This window comes from Asterias rubens, chromosome 8 (genome assembly GCF_902459465.1).
Source record: "Asterias rubens chromosome 8, eAstRub1.3, whole genome shotgun sequence".
In the NCBI taxonomy this organism is placed as follows: Eukaryota; Metazoa; Echinodermata; class Asteroidea; order Forcipulatida; family Asteriidae; genus Asterias; species Asterias rubens.
The window spans coordinates 18489875-18508051 of record NC_047069.1 but is presented as its reverse complement, the minus strand read 5'-3'; the positions used below and the strand labels follow the sequence as shown (position 1 = coordinate 18508051).

At 41.4% G+C, this 18177-nt stretch overlaps 1 protein-coding gene across 1 annotated transcript in view; it reads left to right on the top strand.

Moving 5' to 3' along the window:
• LOC117293398 (transient-receptor-potential-like protein) overlaps positions 1–18177 on the top strand; it is a 35306-nt gene that overhangs the window by 12150 nt on the left and 4979 nt on the right. The window contains exons 2-6 of the mRNA XM_033775713.1: positions 9188–10302; positions 12195–12558; positions 14563–15043; positions 16489–16699; positions 17176–17394. Coding sequence (XP_033631604.1) covers positions 9229–10302; positions 12195–12558; positions 14563–15043; positions 16489–16699; positions 17176–17394 — 2349 coding nt within the window. The 5' untranslated portion in view covers positions 9188–9228. The remainder of the gene's footprint in view (positions 1–9187; positions 10303–12194; positions 12559–14562; positions 15044–16488; positions 16700–17175; positions 17395–18177) is intronic.

The following is an 18177-nucleotide window of genomic DNA, read 5'->3' as shown; positions in this document are numbered from 1 at the left end:
AGCGGCCCCCTATTTACCAAAAGGTACCCCTTCAACAACGTGCACAACCCCCGTCCATAGCAAGCCTATTCCAATATCACGGACAGCAACAATAAAATGTAGAACACTGTAGCGGCCTTTTTGCAATAACGCACATATCTCCCCTGCTTGGCACAATATTATAATATCACGAATATTAACAAACGTAGATTACACGTTTGGAATGACGAAACCATATTACAGGGAGGTTTGTGTCACAAATGTAACCAAAACCGAAGCTGCGGAAAGAGGGGAAAAAATTATATTGTACAAAATAGATAAGGGTTTATTTGTTTACACTTTTAAGAGCAAAGAGGTTCATTTTATTGAATACGTCAGTAATAAAAGAGCGCCAAAAGTGCACCACACTTTAATATGACAAGTCACCTGAACTTCATTACATCATACGGTAACGCCTTCACACCTTGCGTTAGGATTTATTTCCGCTGACTGCTGCCGATCGGTAATTGTATAAGAGGTGATTTTATTTGTCTGCGTTTTGTTCCTTCTCCTGTTTTGCAATCTTTTGTTCCTCTTTTAGAGGCATAGAATCCTATAGGTTGTTGGCCGGGAATGATGTCCACTAATGGTGTACTCTAAACAAAATGGCTGGGGTCGGAATTGACCATGGATACAATGGTCTGTTGAGGCCATACGTATTTCTGCATCAGAATGGCCTAGTGGTTAAAGGCAGTGCACAATATTGGTAATTGCTCAAAATTATTATTAGTATAATACCTTTCTTGGTAACGAGCAATGGGGAGAGGTTGGTAGTATAACACATTGTGAGAAACGGCTTCCTCTGAAGTGATGTAGTTTTCGAGAAAGAAGTAATTTTCCACGAACTTGATTTCGAGACCTCAGACTTAGAATTTGAGGTCTCGAAATCAAGCATCTGAAAGCGCATAACTTCGTGTGACAAGGGTGTTTTTTCTTTCATTATTATCTCGCAACTTCGACAACCAATTGAGTTCAAATTTTCACAGGTTTGTTATTTTATGCATATTATGTTGAGATACTCTAAGTGGGAATGGTCTTTGACAACTTCTACAGTGTCCAGGGTCTTTAATAGCACTGCCAGCAGCAAATAATGGCAAACTGTTAGTACGGCTAATGTAACTTCGTAACATAATCATGGCAGGATACCGACATTACTAATGTTTTCTTCGTCCTTAATTATCTACCACTTAATGTTGTCATTAGCGGATTGAATTTAAAAGATTGAAGCTATACTACAATAACACAAAATATTCATGCATTGAAGTTAGAGCTGATAACTTACTAGAATCTCTCCGAAATGTCTGTTAAAGCCATTGAACACTTTCGGTAAACAGTGTTGTCCAAAGGCACACACTTCGTGTATCACAACTTATATAATAACATACCTGTGGAAATTTAGGCTCAATCGGTCATCGGAGTCGGGAGAAAATAACGGAGAAACTCACCCTTGTTTCCGCACGTTTCGCCGTGTCATGACATGTGTTTACTATAAATCCGTAATTCTCGATGTCGAGAATTGACAATTGTTTTAACGTTTTCTCAAAAAGTAAAGCATTTCATGGAATAATATTTCAAGAGCAGTCTTTTACCATTACCTTCTGTAAACCCTGAAAGTTATTTGTAAATCCGTGAACCTGTTTTTTCTGTTCCGAAAGTGTATAATGGCTTTAAGAAATTAAGTATAAAGCTTGAGGTAACATCGGCAAAAAAAAACGGACACATGCATTTCACTTGTGGTAGTATTATCGTTATTATTTAACGGACGGCCATTACGATATATAATTACGGATTTAGATGCATGTATAATCGGCAATGAATAATGTTTTCTTATATTTTAATCGCGCAATTTAATATGAGCAGAAACCGTAAAATGTAGTCGCTCCATCCATGCAGCTGAACCTTTGCATCTTGCAAGTACAATTCACGATAACCAACATATCCGTAAAACATCAATCCATGCCCTAACTACATGCATGGCGACTGTCTCTTTTCGATTGCAAAAGTCAAGGCCTGCTTGGTATTATCAGCTTTCCAGTCGCCATGGCTTCGTTTTGTTAAATCCCCCAGTTTCCGATGTAGGCACGAGGCAAAATCTACTTCAGTTTTGAGAAAAGAGCTTTTATCTGTCATCGGGTTGGCAAAATGATAATTACCGGTATACCGTCTCCACAGACTGTCGGTCAATGACGGTTATAACTATAATGCATTTCTATGTTGGAGTACGAGTTGGCACGAGGTTGAGTTGGCACGAGGAGGAGTTGGCACGAGGAGGAGCACACGAGGGGGAGTTGGCACGAGGAGGAGTTGGCACGAGGGGGACCTGGCACGAAGGGGAACTAGCATGAGGATGAGCTGGCACGAGGAGGAGCTGGCACGAGGGGAAATTGACTCGAGGGGGAGTTGGCACGAGGAGCAGTTGGCACGAGGAGGAGTTGGCACGAGGAGCAGTTGGCACGAGGAGGAGTTGGCACGAGGAGGAGCTGGCATGCGTGGGAGTTGGCACGAATACGCTTTGGCACAATGACAATTTATACTATTTTAACATGAGGCTGGATACTTTTTCGAAACTCACATGAGGACGTTATCTATTGGAAACTGAGTACATCACCAAATTATATTTGACCTTTCCTTTATCAAGGATTTTTCATGACTAATAATTGGTTCTGCATGTGTCTCCGGAATAGACACAACACCGTCGTTCCTAAACGTTTCCCGTTGATAACGACATCTCCAAGTGGTACAAGACGGCGTCCCAAATGCCGTATTTGCAAACAAGACATCGTGAGACAACTCTCTCATTACCAATGCATTCATCCCTCGGTGTCTTCTTGTATCTCTTATCAGGCTAGGTTTTAAATTTGACAGCTTCGCTACTTTAATAATAATAATAATAAACGGCATTTAAATACGCTCTACTTTTATAGTAAGCTAAATCACAGCGTTTGCAAAAAAAATGAACAAACAAAATATAAAATAAAAAAATAAATAAACATCTGGATCAAAATTGATCGGAATCAGGGTTCCGTGGGCCTGATCCGTTTATGGGTCAGTATGACCCAGAATCTTTATTAAAATAACCCAGAAAAAGGGCAAAACTGACGCAGAATTCGAGTTAAAAATTTAATTTCGCAACCATTTTCCGGGCCTGACTCAAAAATGCTGTTTTCTTATTATAAAAGTCACTGACTACTGCAACATTCCCGGGTTACTTTTATTATTGGAGTCTTTCTTGATAATTTTGCCTACAATTCATCATTAGGTTGACCCTATCTTTGAAAGAGGCCGGTTTAAGTTTCCACTAAATGCAGCGACACATTACCCTGATTCCGAGCTCCAAGCCAAGTGGAATACATTGGAAGTGTCGTGGCCGAGTCGTTAAGAGCAAACTCTGGTGTTTCTGATCAGCAGAGAGTGGGTTCGAATCCCCATCCGTTACACTTGTGTCCTTAGGCAAGACTAACCATTGCTTCGTCCTTCGGATGGGACGTAAAGCCGTTGGTCCCATGTGTTGTGTAACGCATGTAAAAGAACCCAGTACCCTTATCGAAAAGAGAAGGGGTTTGCCCCGGTGTTCCTGGCTGTGGCTGCTGAATGCGCCATAGCACCTTGTAAACCCTTATAAGGTGCTAAATAACAGGGTCTCAGAATTCATTACTGAAATAACCTATCTTTCTGAAAGTTTGTACATACTCAGCGCCTTGACTACCTCGTATGATATTGTTATTAGTGTTATCACCGCAGCCTACATTAGGCCGTATCCGAATTGGCGGCTACATCTTTGGCTACGACTGTTGCTTTGGGTTTCACTAAGGAAGTTCTATATCTCAGCGATGATGACGCAGGCATCTAGCCGTAGCCATTGCTGTAGCGAACACCGTTAATAGGGACTTTTCGTTTTCGACGACGGATGGTTCTGCGACGGGTAAGATGACATTTGGCGTCATCTGCGCATGCGTCGGCTTTGAGGACGGTCGTCCCTCAATTTCTACGACAGTACTTTGGATGAATCTTCGTTGTGCTGAAAACGACAACGTTTAGCTGAACAACCGTCGCAGAACCATCCGTCGTCGAAAACGAAAAGTCCCTATTGTCATCCCAAGCGACGACACATAATCCTGACTCCAAGCACCCAAACCACTCACGTAGTCTCCGTATCGTGTCGTTCGATCGCACCACTCAAAGATCAGCGTTTCATCTATGGTCTCTTGGGTCAATGTAGCTATAGCTAGCTCGTATTCACACTGATCGTATCAGAAGGCTGTCGTGCTTTCCTCATCTTCGGGAAAAAAATACGCAAGATGTTTTTAAAGTTTATAACAAGTCTACCTCACTGACCCTAAGGGGGCCGGGCATGTGATGTATATAGGACTGTTAAAGTGACACTACGCCTTGGATCGGACGAGTTGGTCTATGGTTATAAAATGCCTATGGTTTAGAAAGATGTTGTTAGAATTTTTATAATGATCTACACAAATATGCCTCGAAATTGAGTGTTTTTCCTTTTCCTTTGCGTACTAACAGGGTCGACCATATATGTGAGTCAAACATTTGACTTCCATAAATGGCCGACGTTGTAACATGAAAACCACGCAATTTGTATTCTACTTTTACATAAACCAACTCGTCCGATCTCCGATCCAAGGCAACGTGTCCCTTAAAAGACACTGGACACTATTGGTATTAATTTGTCAAAGACCAGACTCCTCACTAGGTGTATCTCAACATTTTAATGCATAAAGTAACAAACCTGTGAACATTTTAACTCAGTTTGTCGTCGAAGTTGTGAGATAATAATGGAAGAAAAAACACACAAAGTTGTGTGCATTTATATGCTTGATTTCGGAACCTCACATTCTAATTCTGAGGTGTCGATATAACATCCAAATATTTTAGTGGAAAATTACTTCTCACCGAGTCCGTTTTATGCTTACAATTATTTTGAGTAACTACCAACAGTGTACAGTGCCTCTAAAACAAATATAATACCAAAGACTCCGGAAGTTATCTTCTCAAATTTTCACAGGTTGGTTATTTTGTGCATTTGTTGAGATACAGAAAGTAAAAAGAGTGGTTTTCGACAATTTCCGAAGGTGCCCAGCGTCTTTAATGCATTGTACATTCCGTACAATTAGAGGTATGCATAAAAGCGTCTGTCGTCAGTTACACGATTTGCATCTTTGGCGCGATCATTAACTCATGAGCATGGCGGCACATAAAAGCCCCCTGCATATAATCTGCGACTCAATATCACGTTGCCATGGTAACGGAGGGCAATTGCAATATATATATCCTTGTCTGTAATTGATGGTTTGGGTTTTTTTGTATGAGGAGGAGAGGGGCACAAAGCAATATCTCTCAACGTTCCATATGCTTCGTTAAATACATTATTTTCTGTGAATATACAGTTATTGGCCATAAGACTATTGGGGCTGATAGGGAAATATTTGGGGGAATTGTGACTTTGATGATACAAGCTATAGAGTTCAGAACATAGTCATGTCACGTCATGAGAAAGATGTTTGGCCGTTTGAAAAGAAATGAAGGTATAATAATAACAAGTGATTATAGAGTGGATATAGAAGTCATGGTAAGGGGCTAGACATGGCAACCTTTGTGTAATCTCTTAATGGACTTTTCCATTATTGGTTGCTACTGGATGACACATTTCCCCAAAGTGAAGGTTTAAACAAGAAGCCACTTTCCCTTTTCCTTGGGTTCGATGAATCGGTTGGTGATCTAAAAACATTCCCTTGACTCACTCTGGTCGATACGGAAAACGTTGCAAGTTATGTGGACGTTTTTACGTTCGTTGCATGGACTAGGTAACTGTGAGATATATAATCGGCCCAATAGTGTTAGAATTTAGTAACTTTGCGACACTCACTCATACATTTTTGTTTCATATCACTCTACTTGGAAATATCCATTTTTGTTGATGTTGGGGTTTTTCGTTTGTATTTATTTTGTAATTTTTAGTCAGCTGCTTGGTTGGTAATTTTGTACATTTGTCATAAAATTTTCCATTTATTTTGTATACATTTCTGAATGCCAAAGTTTTGTCGTTGTTAGTGTTTTATTTTGATGTATTTTTTTATAGAGATATACATATTTGTGAGGGCCCCAATTATTCAGCTTCGCTTAATGGGTCATTCTCGATAAATATGGTTTTAATTAAATAAAAAATAAAGAAATTCCTTTTTTTTTTAAATACCAGAAATGTCCTTTCCCACGATCTGCCAAGCTGCATCTCATCGCCATTCTGTTTTTATTTCCATTCCGTCCCCATATTTCCCCTCTTGTCATCATCACCCCACCATCATCACTCCCCTATCGATCGGAGAAGTTCAGCGGGCAGGAAGCAACGTTCTCCCCCGGTCTAATCATGGTCTCTCTTTCAGCTCAAGGCCAAACCCTACCAAATTAGCATAAAATATATCCACGTACCATTTAGAGACAGTGTTAAATATTTCATGGCAATGCACTTGCTGTCATATCGAGAGTGGTTATCAACTCTGGCAGCAAAATGACGCGGGTCCATTTTTTTTTTACAGAATAGCTCTTAGAACGACAGCTGAGCGAAATTAATAAGTCACAACCAGTATTTATCACATTATGTATTTTTTTTAATTGGTAACAAATTTCTGCTGAGCATGACTTTTCTGCTTAGTAAATTGGTCTTTTGTGGGTCACAACTTGCTCTTATTTTGAGTAATTACCAATAGTGTCCACTGCCTTTAAGCAGGTGCAAATAATATATACAAATATTTTATAGCTAGTTATTTAGCCAACAAAGGGATTTACTTGCATTTAATAAATAACAAAGTCTACTGCCTCGAGTAAAAATGTAGATTTTGACCCATTTTGAGGATTGGTTTGGGACCCATATTAACCTATACGTAAATTCAGAAATCGTTTTTGAATTGATACACTTCCTCTGGTAAAAAGAAATAAATGTAGATTTCGCTCTTCAGGCCTTCCATCTGCAACGTTAGTATCTGTTTAATCTTAATGTTTAAAGCAACGACGTGACGAAGGTCAACTGATGCAGATCGGTACTTGTCTTGTTTCCTTTATTTATTAACGCTATCTGCTATCAAGTGCACCATGTCTCCTTGAACCCTTTCTGTGGAGTTTAAAGACACTGGACACTCTTGGTAATTGTCAAAGACTAGTCTTAACAGTTGGTGTATCTCAAAATATGCATAAATTAACAACCTCTAAAAATTTGAGCCCAATCGGTCGTCGAAGGTGCGAGTCAGATAATAATGAAAAAGTAACACCCTTGTCACACGTAGTTGTGTGCTTTCAGATGCTTGATTTCGGGACCTCCAATTCTAATATAAATCCGAGGTCTCGAAATCAAATTCGTGGAAAATTGCTTCTTCCTCGAAAAATACATTACTTCAGAGGGAGCCGTTTCTCTGAATGTTTTATATTCTCAACCCCTCCCCATTACTAGTTACCAAGAAAGGTTTAAAGCTAATCATTATTTTGAGTAACTACCAATAGTGTCCACTGCCTTTAAGCTCTGGTTGAAGGGAATACTTTATTGACAAAGACTAGTATCCTCACTGAATGTGTCCAAACAGTTGCAAAAGAATGACAAACCTGTTCAAGAATTGGGCTAACTTTCTCATCGTTTTTTTCCAAAAGTATAATGAAAGAGAACATCAAATTCGTTTCATAAGATTGTGTGCTTTCATGTGCCTGAGAAAGGCTTCATGCCTGAAGCCTCTCTTAAATTCAACGTTTGTGTGTGAAAACTATAGACCTCTTTCTCTTGAACAATACTACTTCTTATAACACCCCTTACCAGTATTCTGCCTGTTCATTGGTTTAGAGCGCGTCACATGACATGTCTTAGTTTTGCTAGACGACGGCCGTGTGGTAGTGCGTCGGTTTGCCGTGCGCTAGTCCGAAGACTAGCACACGGCGTGCAGTACCCAGACGTCTGCTGCGTGTACGAGGATGATAAATTAATAGTCTGTAACCATTTCGGATTGCACGACACTACATGCAGCACAGTAAAAGTTTTTGCATTCGCGTCGTCCGTGGATTGTAGCATTCAGGTCTGTGACTTAATAATAGTAGTACAATATTTAGAAATGTTTGGGGTGTTATAAAACAAATATTGACTGCTTTTACTCGTGCAATGGTTAAAACTATGACTCCCTTGGTTATCCCCGTAGCGTTCTATTTTCCCTCGGCTTAGCCTCGGGAAAATAGAACGCTCCGGGGATCACCTCGGGAGTCATAGTTTTAACCATAGCACTCGAAGCAGTCAATATTTGTATAAAAGGGGTCGGTTATATAAACAGCTCCCCAGTGCTTTTATTTTTAGTATATTACAATCTACCCTCCCTTTGGGAATTTCGTGCACCATGGCAGTTGTAGGCGAGGTTTAGTCGCCGTGCAAAAAGTTTTCGTTGGATGGATGTAACTTTCAACCCAGATGTAAAGAAAGAAATGTTATTAGTGTTTTATTGGCGTGATAATTCTCACCATACAAAAAACACGATCAGATGTTAAGTTTTAGTTTGGGTGCATTTAAAAAAAGATAAACTTTGATAAAAAGGACTATACGTGAGCGTACCACATAAGTAAAATAAAACCTCTCGTTTCGTGTACGTACACGATATTCTTACCGTGTACGTACAAGATAAGAGAAATGTTTGTATTCGTGCAGAGGCAATACGCTACCGTAGGATTGTTTCTATATCAGCCTTCCGAATCGCGTGCAAGAATAATCAGATACCTTGCAATTGCCTCAGGGGCGAACGCTCTACCTGGCCCAATGTAATTATTCCAAGCTTCATAGATCACCTCGCTAATAACATCTGTGGCTGGTATCGAGTTGTTTGATTTCGGTTCATCTGATTGGGGTATAGTCTGGTGCTTGTTAGATTTTGTGTTATTAGCATATGTGTCCCGGTGAGAGAACGCGATATATTGTCTATTTTATTCCAAGATAGCAATGTACTTTTTGGTTGCAACGCTACAGCCCGAGTATTTGCCAACCTAAATATAAAAATGTGGGAGGCCATAAATGCAAATCAGATCCAACCAAAAACCAGAAAATATAAACAATATTATTGTTTATATTTTATTTTCTGTTTTGCGTTATTTGTCACCCTTATAAAGTTCTCCTTTATTTTGTATTTTCTAACAGATAAAGTGCACTTCTGACACAGCTGGTGTTCCTGCTTAAAAATGAGATCCTCCGTATCACCCCCTTACCCCATTCACCACCTACCCCCTCCCTACCCCACCTCCATGAAGGATGGGAATAATGGCAACATCAAAAGCCAACTGGGTGGACAAACCAACTTTGGGTACACCCCTGAAACAAACCCCGCGTTGACGGTGTCTGACATCGACCGTACATCGTCTCTCATCTCCGGAGTGAGTAGCATCCCCCTACAGCTCTTCAGCGAGGGGAACCGACTAACAACGAAAGAGAGGACCTTCCTTGAGGCAGCGGAGCGAGGCGACAAGGCTACCGTCGAGCGATGCCTCGAGCAGCCCGGCCCCGTCAATGTCAATGTGACTAACATCCTCGGCCGGAGTGCACTTCAGATGGTTGTCGACAACGAGAATGTTGAGATCGTAGAGCTCCTCCTGAAGCAGGATAAAGTTGAGATTGGAGACGCTCTACTGTACGCCATCAGAGAGGGTGTGTACAAGATGGTAGAGATGATGGTCAACCACCCGAGTATCAGTCGACATATGCTCGGTGAAGGCTGGAGCAGCGCGCACTTCAAGAAGGGTAGGCAAGAGAGCTCCGACTACTCCCACGACATCTCCCCTGTGATCCTGGCAGCTCACTGCAACCAGTTTGAGATTCTGCAGCTACTCCTCACGCGCGGTGCGACCATCTCCAAACCCCACCCCTGCATCTGTAAATGTGACACCTGCACCCAGAAACAGATGGAAGACAGTCTCAGGTACTCGCTGCATCGCATTAACACCTTCAAGGCACTGGCAAGCCCCGCCTGGACCTCCCTCACCACCAGCGATCCGATCCTGGCAGCCTTTAAGCTTAGCTGGGAGCTCCAGCATCTTGCCATGAGGGAGAATGAATTCAAAGACATCTATATGCAGCTCAACGAGCAGATCAAAACGTTCACCGTGGATCTGTTGGAGCAGTGCCGCAGCTCGGAGGAGGTGAATGCCGTTCTGAATAAAGAGAGCGATTCGGATGACGAGTTCCCGGACGAGGATGTCAACAGCGAGAAGCTGACCCTGGCGAGGTTACGTCTGGCGCTAAAGTACGAACAGAAACAGGTAAGGACGAATGACTGTTTAGCACAACAACCGAAATGAAAGCTGAAACCATCAGGAGGCGTCTTAAAGGCACTGGGCACATTTCAAAGACCAGTATTCTCACTTGGTGTATCCCAACATAATTTATGCGTATAATAACAACCCTGTGAAACTGACCGAATTGGTCATCAAAAAAACAACCTTGTTGCACAAGTTTATGTGCTTACAGATGCCTAAAAATGGATTCAGGCCTGAAGTCTTATAATATTTGAGTGAGAAATTACCTCTTTCTCAAAAACTACATTTCAGAGGGAGTCGTTTCTCACCATGTTTGTACTATCAACAGCTCTCCATTTCTCGTTACCAAGTAAATTTTAAGCTAGCAAGTAATTACCAATAGTGTCCAGTGCCTTGCAACTTAAAAGGCTACAAGGGTGTTTGTTTTCTTCAATGAAATCATCTAATAATCAGACTCGGAAAGTTTCTTATATCAAACCGTCTTTGATGCCATCGTATATTTTGTTAGCTCTACCAATCTTGTACTTTAACTTCTGCAATCAGTGGCAGCACTTGAAGGCAGTGGACACTATTGGTTATTACTCTAAATTATTATTAGCATAAAACTTTACTTGGTAACCAGTGAGTGGGAGAGGTTGATAGTATAAAACATTGTGAGAAACGGCATCCTCTGAAGTGACGTAGTTTTCGAGAAAGAAGTAATTTTCAAAATATTTTATTTTGAGTCCTCATATTTAGAATTTGAGGTCTCGAAATCAAGCATCTGAAAGCACACAACTTCGTGTGACAAGAGTGTTTTTTTCTTTCATTCTTTTCTCGCAACTTCGACGACCGATTGAGTTCAAATTTTCACAGGTTTGTTATTTTATGCATATGTTGAGATACACCAAGTTAGAATACTGGTCTTCGACAATTAACAATAGTGTCCAGTGTCTTTCAAGACTTATATTCAAGAGTAGCAATAACTATCATCACAATGCTTAGTATCAGGTTTTTGCTTATACCTAGTTCATAACCTTCCTTGTTTTATCAATAAGACAGACTATCTCTAGGCATATCATTGTCTTTAACCTTTTGAGCCATTTATTTCGCAACATATAACAGAGTGAAAAACACTCGTTTCCTCACCCATACTACTCTAGCAAAGATCCCTACGGCGGACAAAACCCTTTTTAGAGTGAAAGACGACCGTGTACTTTCAATCCTTCTGTTTTTATGCAAGTTGCCAGACACACAATGCCTGAAGGCCACTTCAAAGTGTGGGCTACATTTTTTTCCAGGAGCCGTTGACCCCTTCTCCTTTGGCTGAAACAATACCCCCTCTACAGTCCATACGGATATAGGGTTGGGTATCATCAGTCCGAAGCCTGGCTGATGGAGCAGAGAGCACTAAGTCCCAAACTTTACGAATCAATCATGTTTAAGTGTCATTGTTAAGTGTTGCGACGTTGTTTACGTTTATAATTCCTTAAAGCTAGTGGGCACTATTGGTAATTGTCAAAGACCAGTCTTCTCACTTAATGTATCTCAACATATGCATAAAATAACAAACCTGTGAAAAATTGAGCTCAATCGGTCATCGAACTTGCGAGATAATAATGAAAGAAAAAACACCCTTGTCACACGAAGTTGTGTGCTTTCAGATGCTTGATTTCGAGACCTCAAATTCTAAACTTGAGGTCTCGAAATCAAATTCGTGGAAAATTACTTCTTTCTCGAAAACTAGGTCACTTCAGAGGGAGCTGTTTCTCACAATGTTTTATACTATCAACCTCTCCCCATTACTCATTACTAAGTAAGGTTTTTTGCTAATAATTACTTTGAGCGATTACCAATATTGTACACTGCCTTTAGTACCAGAAATGAATAACAATGTTATTACTTCCATGCTACAGTTTGTGGCCCACCCTAACACCCAACAGGTGCTCTCCTCGATCTGGTACGAGGGGCTCCCGGGCTGGCGAGGAAGCAACGCCTTCACCAAGTTCCTACTTTGTGTCCTCGTCATGGTCATGATGCCCATCAACGCTCTCATCTACCTGCTGTTTCCTCGGACTCGCATTGGGCAAATGATGAGGTCGCCCTTCATGAAATTCATGCATCACAGCTCGTCCTTCGTCATCTTTCTGGCCCTACTCGTGCTTGTTTCGACCAGGGTCAACTTGACACTGACTGGAGGAGACCAAGCGGATCTGCATCAAGGTGGACGCGGGCGAGATCCGGACTTTATTGAAGTTACCATACTGATATTTGTTATAGGTCCGTATAACAATCATCTTCTTCTGAATACTAATTATATCGAAGTCTCAAATACCGCACTTATCTACCTAACAAGGTTATCAAGGCGGTGGCTATATAGGGTGCTTTCGTTTAGCTCCCCTGGGTCGACCCTGATGTGTGGTTGGTTTTTTTTTTCCAGGACGAACGTGGGTAATTATCTGCACACGTTCGTCCTGGAAAAAAGAAAACGCCACACCCCGGGGTCGACCCGGGGAAGCTAATCGAACGCACCCATACAAATTTTCAGAAAGAAAGGTCATTGAAGTTATGAATTCTGGGACCCAATTAAGTAGCACTTATAAGGGTTTACAAGGTGCTACGGCACATTCAGCAGCCACAGCCAGGAACAAAGGGCGAACCCCTTTTCTTTTCGATAAGTGCACTGGGTTCTTTTGCATGCGTCACACAACACATGGGACCGATGGTTTTACGTCCCATCCGAAGGACGACAAATGTTTAGGTGTCTTGCTTAAGGACACAAGTGTCACGGCTGGGGATTCGAAACCACACTCTGATCAAAACACACCAGAGTTTGAATTCGGTGTTCTTAAAGGCAGTGGGCACTATTGGTACCTATCCAAATTATTTTTTAGCATAAAACCTTTCTTGGTGACGAGTAATGGGGAGAGGTTGACGGTATAAAACATTGCAAAAAATAGTTAATGGCCTGACGTTTCGACCCTAGCAGAGTCTTTCTCGAAGGCTAAAAAACATTGTGAGAAACTCCCTCTGAAGTGCCATAGTTTTTGAGAAAGAAGTAATTTTCCACGAATTTGATTTCGAGACCTCAAATTTAGAACTTGAGGTCTCGAAATCAACCGTCTAAACGCACACAACTTCGTGTGACACGGGCGTGTTTTTTCTTTCATTATTATCTCGCAAGTTCGATGACCGATTGAGCTCAAATTTTCACAGGTTTGTTATTTTATGCATATGTTGAGATACACCAACTGTGAAGGCTAGTCTTTGACAATTACCAATAGTGTCCACTGCCTTTAACCGCTCGGCCACGACACTTCCACTATAGTTACTTAATGGTAAACTTGTGGGTTTAACCACATAATTATAAGATCTCTTTTGAGCGAGTGTTGGGTTTGAAAAGAGCCTGTGTGGTCTCGACGTCTCGAACAGTATACTCTGCTCGTATTCACATTGTCTGCTCAAAACTAAAAGGTCATTAGCTCATGCAATTTATGATGAATTTGTAAAAATGCATATTTTGGAGCTCCTGGTAAATGTTTTTTTCATATAAGAGTGGTCTTTAGATTATATTTTTTAGCACAAATTTTTAATAAGTAAAGCGTGTTTTGTTCTTCTTCAAATTTAAATGTCTTTTTTAATTCATGATCTGTTGATAGGTAGGACTCCGTATACGAAATGCCATAAAAGGAACACGTTGCTTTAGATCGTAATTTCTCTGGGCCACACCCATTTCACATAAACTGGCTCCAACAATTAGGAGAATCCCATAGGAATTGCATTGAGCAAGTTTTTATGGGGATGTATGTAAAAAACAAGTTTAATGAATGGACTTTTGGATTTTACACACATTTGCCGCCAAATTTGATGTCAACCAATGGAAATGTGCTCAGCCAAATATATCTCTTCTTTGACACATTGAGTGGACTGTTTTTGGGCCGTGGTCCCCCCCCCCCCCTCCCCTCCCCTCCCATGCATGGCACACGAGGAAACTTACAGGCAACTAGTTATACGCAATCTCCAATAAGAAAAGGCATTCGCATTTGACTGTTCAAATAGGCTACTTTTGAATATTTTGAGGCATTTAACGGCTTTTTGGTCGCAAGACATTGTTGAAAGAATGACGCATGTGCTACCGAAGTGGTCCTGTAGCACGCACTTGTTGCGGCAGTCGGCTTCCTCCAAGTTGCCTCGTGTGACAAGGCCCTATTATTTGAAAATGGTTACAATTTTTCAATGTAAACCAGTTTTGTTTATTTATGTATTTACTTCTCTGTTGTACAGGCATGATCTGGGGAGAGTGTAAGCAGCTTTGGGAGGAGGGTTTAAAGGCGTATATTCGACAATGGTGGAACTGGCTAGACTTCATCATGTTAACACTTTACCTAGCCACATATAGCCTTCGTCTGACTGCCGTGTATCTGTTACCGGCGTCCGTATACGCTAAAGAAATACCACGTCACCTCTGGCCCGCTAGCGACCCCACCCTCATCGCAGAGTGTCTGTTCGCCATGGCGAACGTGTTCAGCTTCGCCCGGATTATCTACCTGTTCCAGGCGAACCCTTACCTCGGACCGCTCCAGATATCCCTCGGATGCATGCTCATTGACATTGCTAAATTCTTTTTCATCTTCTTTCTGGTGTTGCTGTCGTTCGCCTGCGGCATGCATCAGCTGTATTGGTACTACAACGAAGAATACGCCTGCACTACTGATGGTGTCAGGGTGACGGATAGCACGACGTGTAAGGCGAATGGTTTTTCACAGTAAGTGATCCGTACCCAAAGCGCCCTCTTGCGTTAGAAATGTTCCAGACCACTACAAAAATCTAAAGAAACTACTCGGTACGAATCCTTATCCGTGAGACCACCCTAGTACAGGCTCTATGGCTGCAGTAGATATTTGCGTTGACGCAGGCCTTCACACTAGGTGTACGAACATCGAAACGATTATTTATGGAGGAAAGGGTGAAATCATATAAATGTAGCCGTGTGCAAGAAAATCATTAGATTAGATCGACAATTTTGAGAAATGCATCATAAAGAGAGATTTTAAAGGAACACGTTGCCTTGGATCGGACGAGTTTGTCTATAAAAAGAGTTTGTAACCGTTTTTAATAAAATGCATGGTTGGAAAGATGTCGTAAAGGCAGTGGACACTATTGGTAATTGTCAAAGACTAGCCTTCACAGTTGGTGTATTTTAACATTATGCATGAACAAACAAACCTGTGAAAATTTGAGCTTAATCGGTCCTCGAATTTCCGAGATAATATTGAAAGAAAACTACGTCACTTCAGAGGGAGCCGTTTCTCAAAATGTTTTATATTATAACACCCCTTGCAAGTATTCTGCCTGCTCATTGGTTTAGAGCGCGTCACATGACATGTCTTAGTTTTGCTAGACGACGGCCGTGTGATAGTGCGTCGGTTTGCCATGCGCTAGTCCGAAGACTAGCACACGGCGCCGTGCGCTAGTCCGACAGACTAGCACACGGCGTGCAGTACCCAGACGTCCGTTGCGTGTACGAGGATGAAAAATTAATAGTCTGTAACCATTTCGGACTGCACTACACTACATTGAACACAGTAAGTAAAAGTGTTTGCAATCTGTATTCGCGTCGTCCGTGGTATGTAGCATTCAGGTCTGTAACTTAATAATAGTACAGTGTTTAGAAATGTTTGGGGTGCACTCGAAGCAGTCAATATTTGTATACTTTCAACCTCTCCCCATTTACTCGTCACCAAGAAAGATTTTATATTATGCTGATAATAGTTTTGAGCGATTACCAATAGTGTCCACTGCCTTTAAAAGTAGAATACAATGGTCAACACAAATTTCCCTCAAAATTGCGTGGTTTTCCTTTTACTGTGCGAACTAACACGGTCGGCTATTTATGGGAGTCAAAAATTTCACTCCCATAAATAGCCGACCGTGTTAGTCGTCGAGGTAAAAGGAAAACCGTGCAATTTAGAGGCATGTTTGTGTGGATCATTGTATTCTACTTTTACAACATCTTTCTACCTATATGCATTTTATAACAAACGGTTACAAACGCTTTTCAAAGACCAACTCGACCGACCGATCGAAGGCAACGTGTTCCTTTAAAAAGAATACTTAGTATCTTGAGAAGATTATTATGAAATATATGTGGACCTGAATTGAATTGGTTTGAATCTAACCAAAAAACATTTTAATCAATGCTATTTACAGAATAGAGAGATCGTTTCTGAATTTACTGTGGGCGCTTTTTGGCCTGACCAGCTCGGACGCCATTAAGTTAGAGCTTGCAAACAAGAGTGCAAATAACGTGTCGGTGGAGGTTGTCGGCGAGTTGCTGCTCCTGTGCTACCACATTATTGCCATCATAGTACTCCTCAATATGCTCATTGCGATGATGAGCAACTCGTTTCAGAATATTCAGGTGAGTCCCCCCCCCCCCCCCCCCCCACCCCCTTCTCTGTTAGAGGCAGTGGACACTATTGGTAATTGTCAAAGACTAGCCTTCACAGTTGGTGTATCTCAACATATGCATATACATGTAATAACTAACCTGTGAAAATTGAGCTCAATCGTTCATCGAAGTTGCGAGATAATAATGAAAGAAAAAACACCCTTGTCACGCGAAGTTGTGTGCGTTTAGATGATTGATTTCGAGACCTCAAGCTCTAAATCTGAGGTCTCGAAATCAAACTCGTGGAAAGTTACTTCTTTCTCGAAAACTACGTCATTTCAGAGGGAGCCGTTTCTCACAATGTCTCACAATGTCTCACAAATGTACCATCAACCTCTCTCCGTTACTCGTCACCAAGAAAGGTTTTTTGCTAATAATTATTTTGAGTAATTACCAATAGTGTCCACTGCCTTTAAACCCGACTTGTTTTTGTCTTATCTCTAAAGGACCACGCCGATAGAGAGTGGAAGTTCGCCCGATCGAAACTCTGGATGAGTTACTTCGACGAGGGGTCTACGTTGCCCCCACCATTCAACCTGATCATCAGTCCTAAATCAATCTACTATTTCTTCTCGGGAGTTCGCAGAATTCTGTGTGGATACCGGAGATCTTTGACGGCAAACTACAAACCGAGGAAAAGGCGCTCGCTGGATGGAACTTTACGAGTAAGTTTGTCCACCCAGGGCCCACTTCCATGGCTCTGCTTTACCGCGAGTTCTGTGCTAACGAAAACCATTCTCCAGTAAATGTGCTGGCGCCGAATTTCGGCTAGCTGTGTAAGCGCTGAGGCATCACTTGAGCAAGCGCCGACTTTTGGTGCCAGTTATGTAAGCACAGAATGTTGGCGCTGGCTGTGTTAGCGCCGAATTTTGGCGCCAGTTGTGGTAACACAGAATTTTGGCGCTAGCTGTGTAAAGTGCCGAATTTTGGCAAAAGCTGTGCAAGCGCCGAATTTTGGCGCCAGTTATGTAAACTCAGAATTTTGGCGCTAGCAGTGTAAGCGCCGAATTTTGGCACTAGTTGTGTGAGCGCCGAATTTTGGCGCTAGTTGTGTAAGCGAAGAATGTGTATAGTAACTGTTTTCGTAATATTTCAGATACAGTTTTCACGAACATAACTTCATTTCAGAAGGGGGAATATTCAACAGGAAAACAAATGTTCAAATGATACTTAGTATTTAGAAAGCTTTTAGGCTAATACTACACTGGTGGTCCTAAATAATATATTTTGTATTTCTTTATGAAAAAATAGATATACGCTATATTTCTTCGTCATATTCATTCGTCGGTTTCTCTTCCTTCTGGTTAATTTCATAATTGGAACTTTAAAGACAGTGGACACTATTGGTAATTGTCAAAGACCAGTCTTCTCACTTGGTGTATCTCGACATGCATAAAATAACAAGCCTGTGCAAATTTGAGCTCAATCGGTCGTCGAAGTTGCGAGAA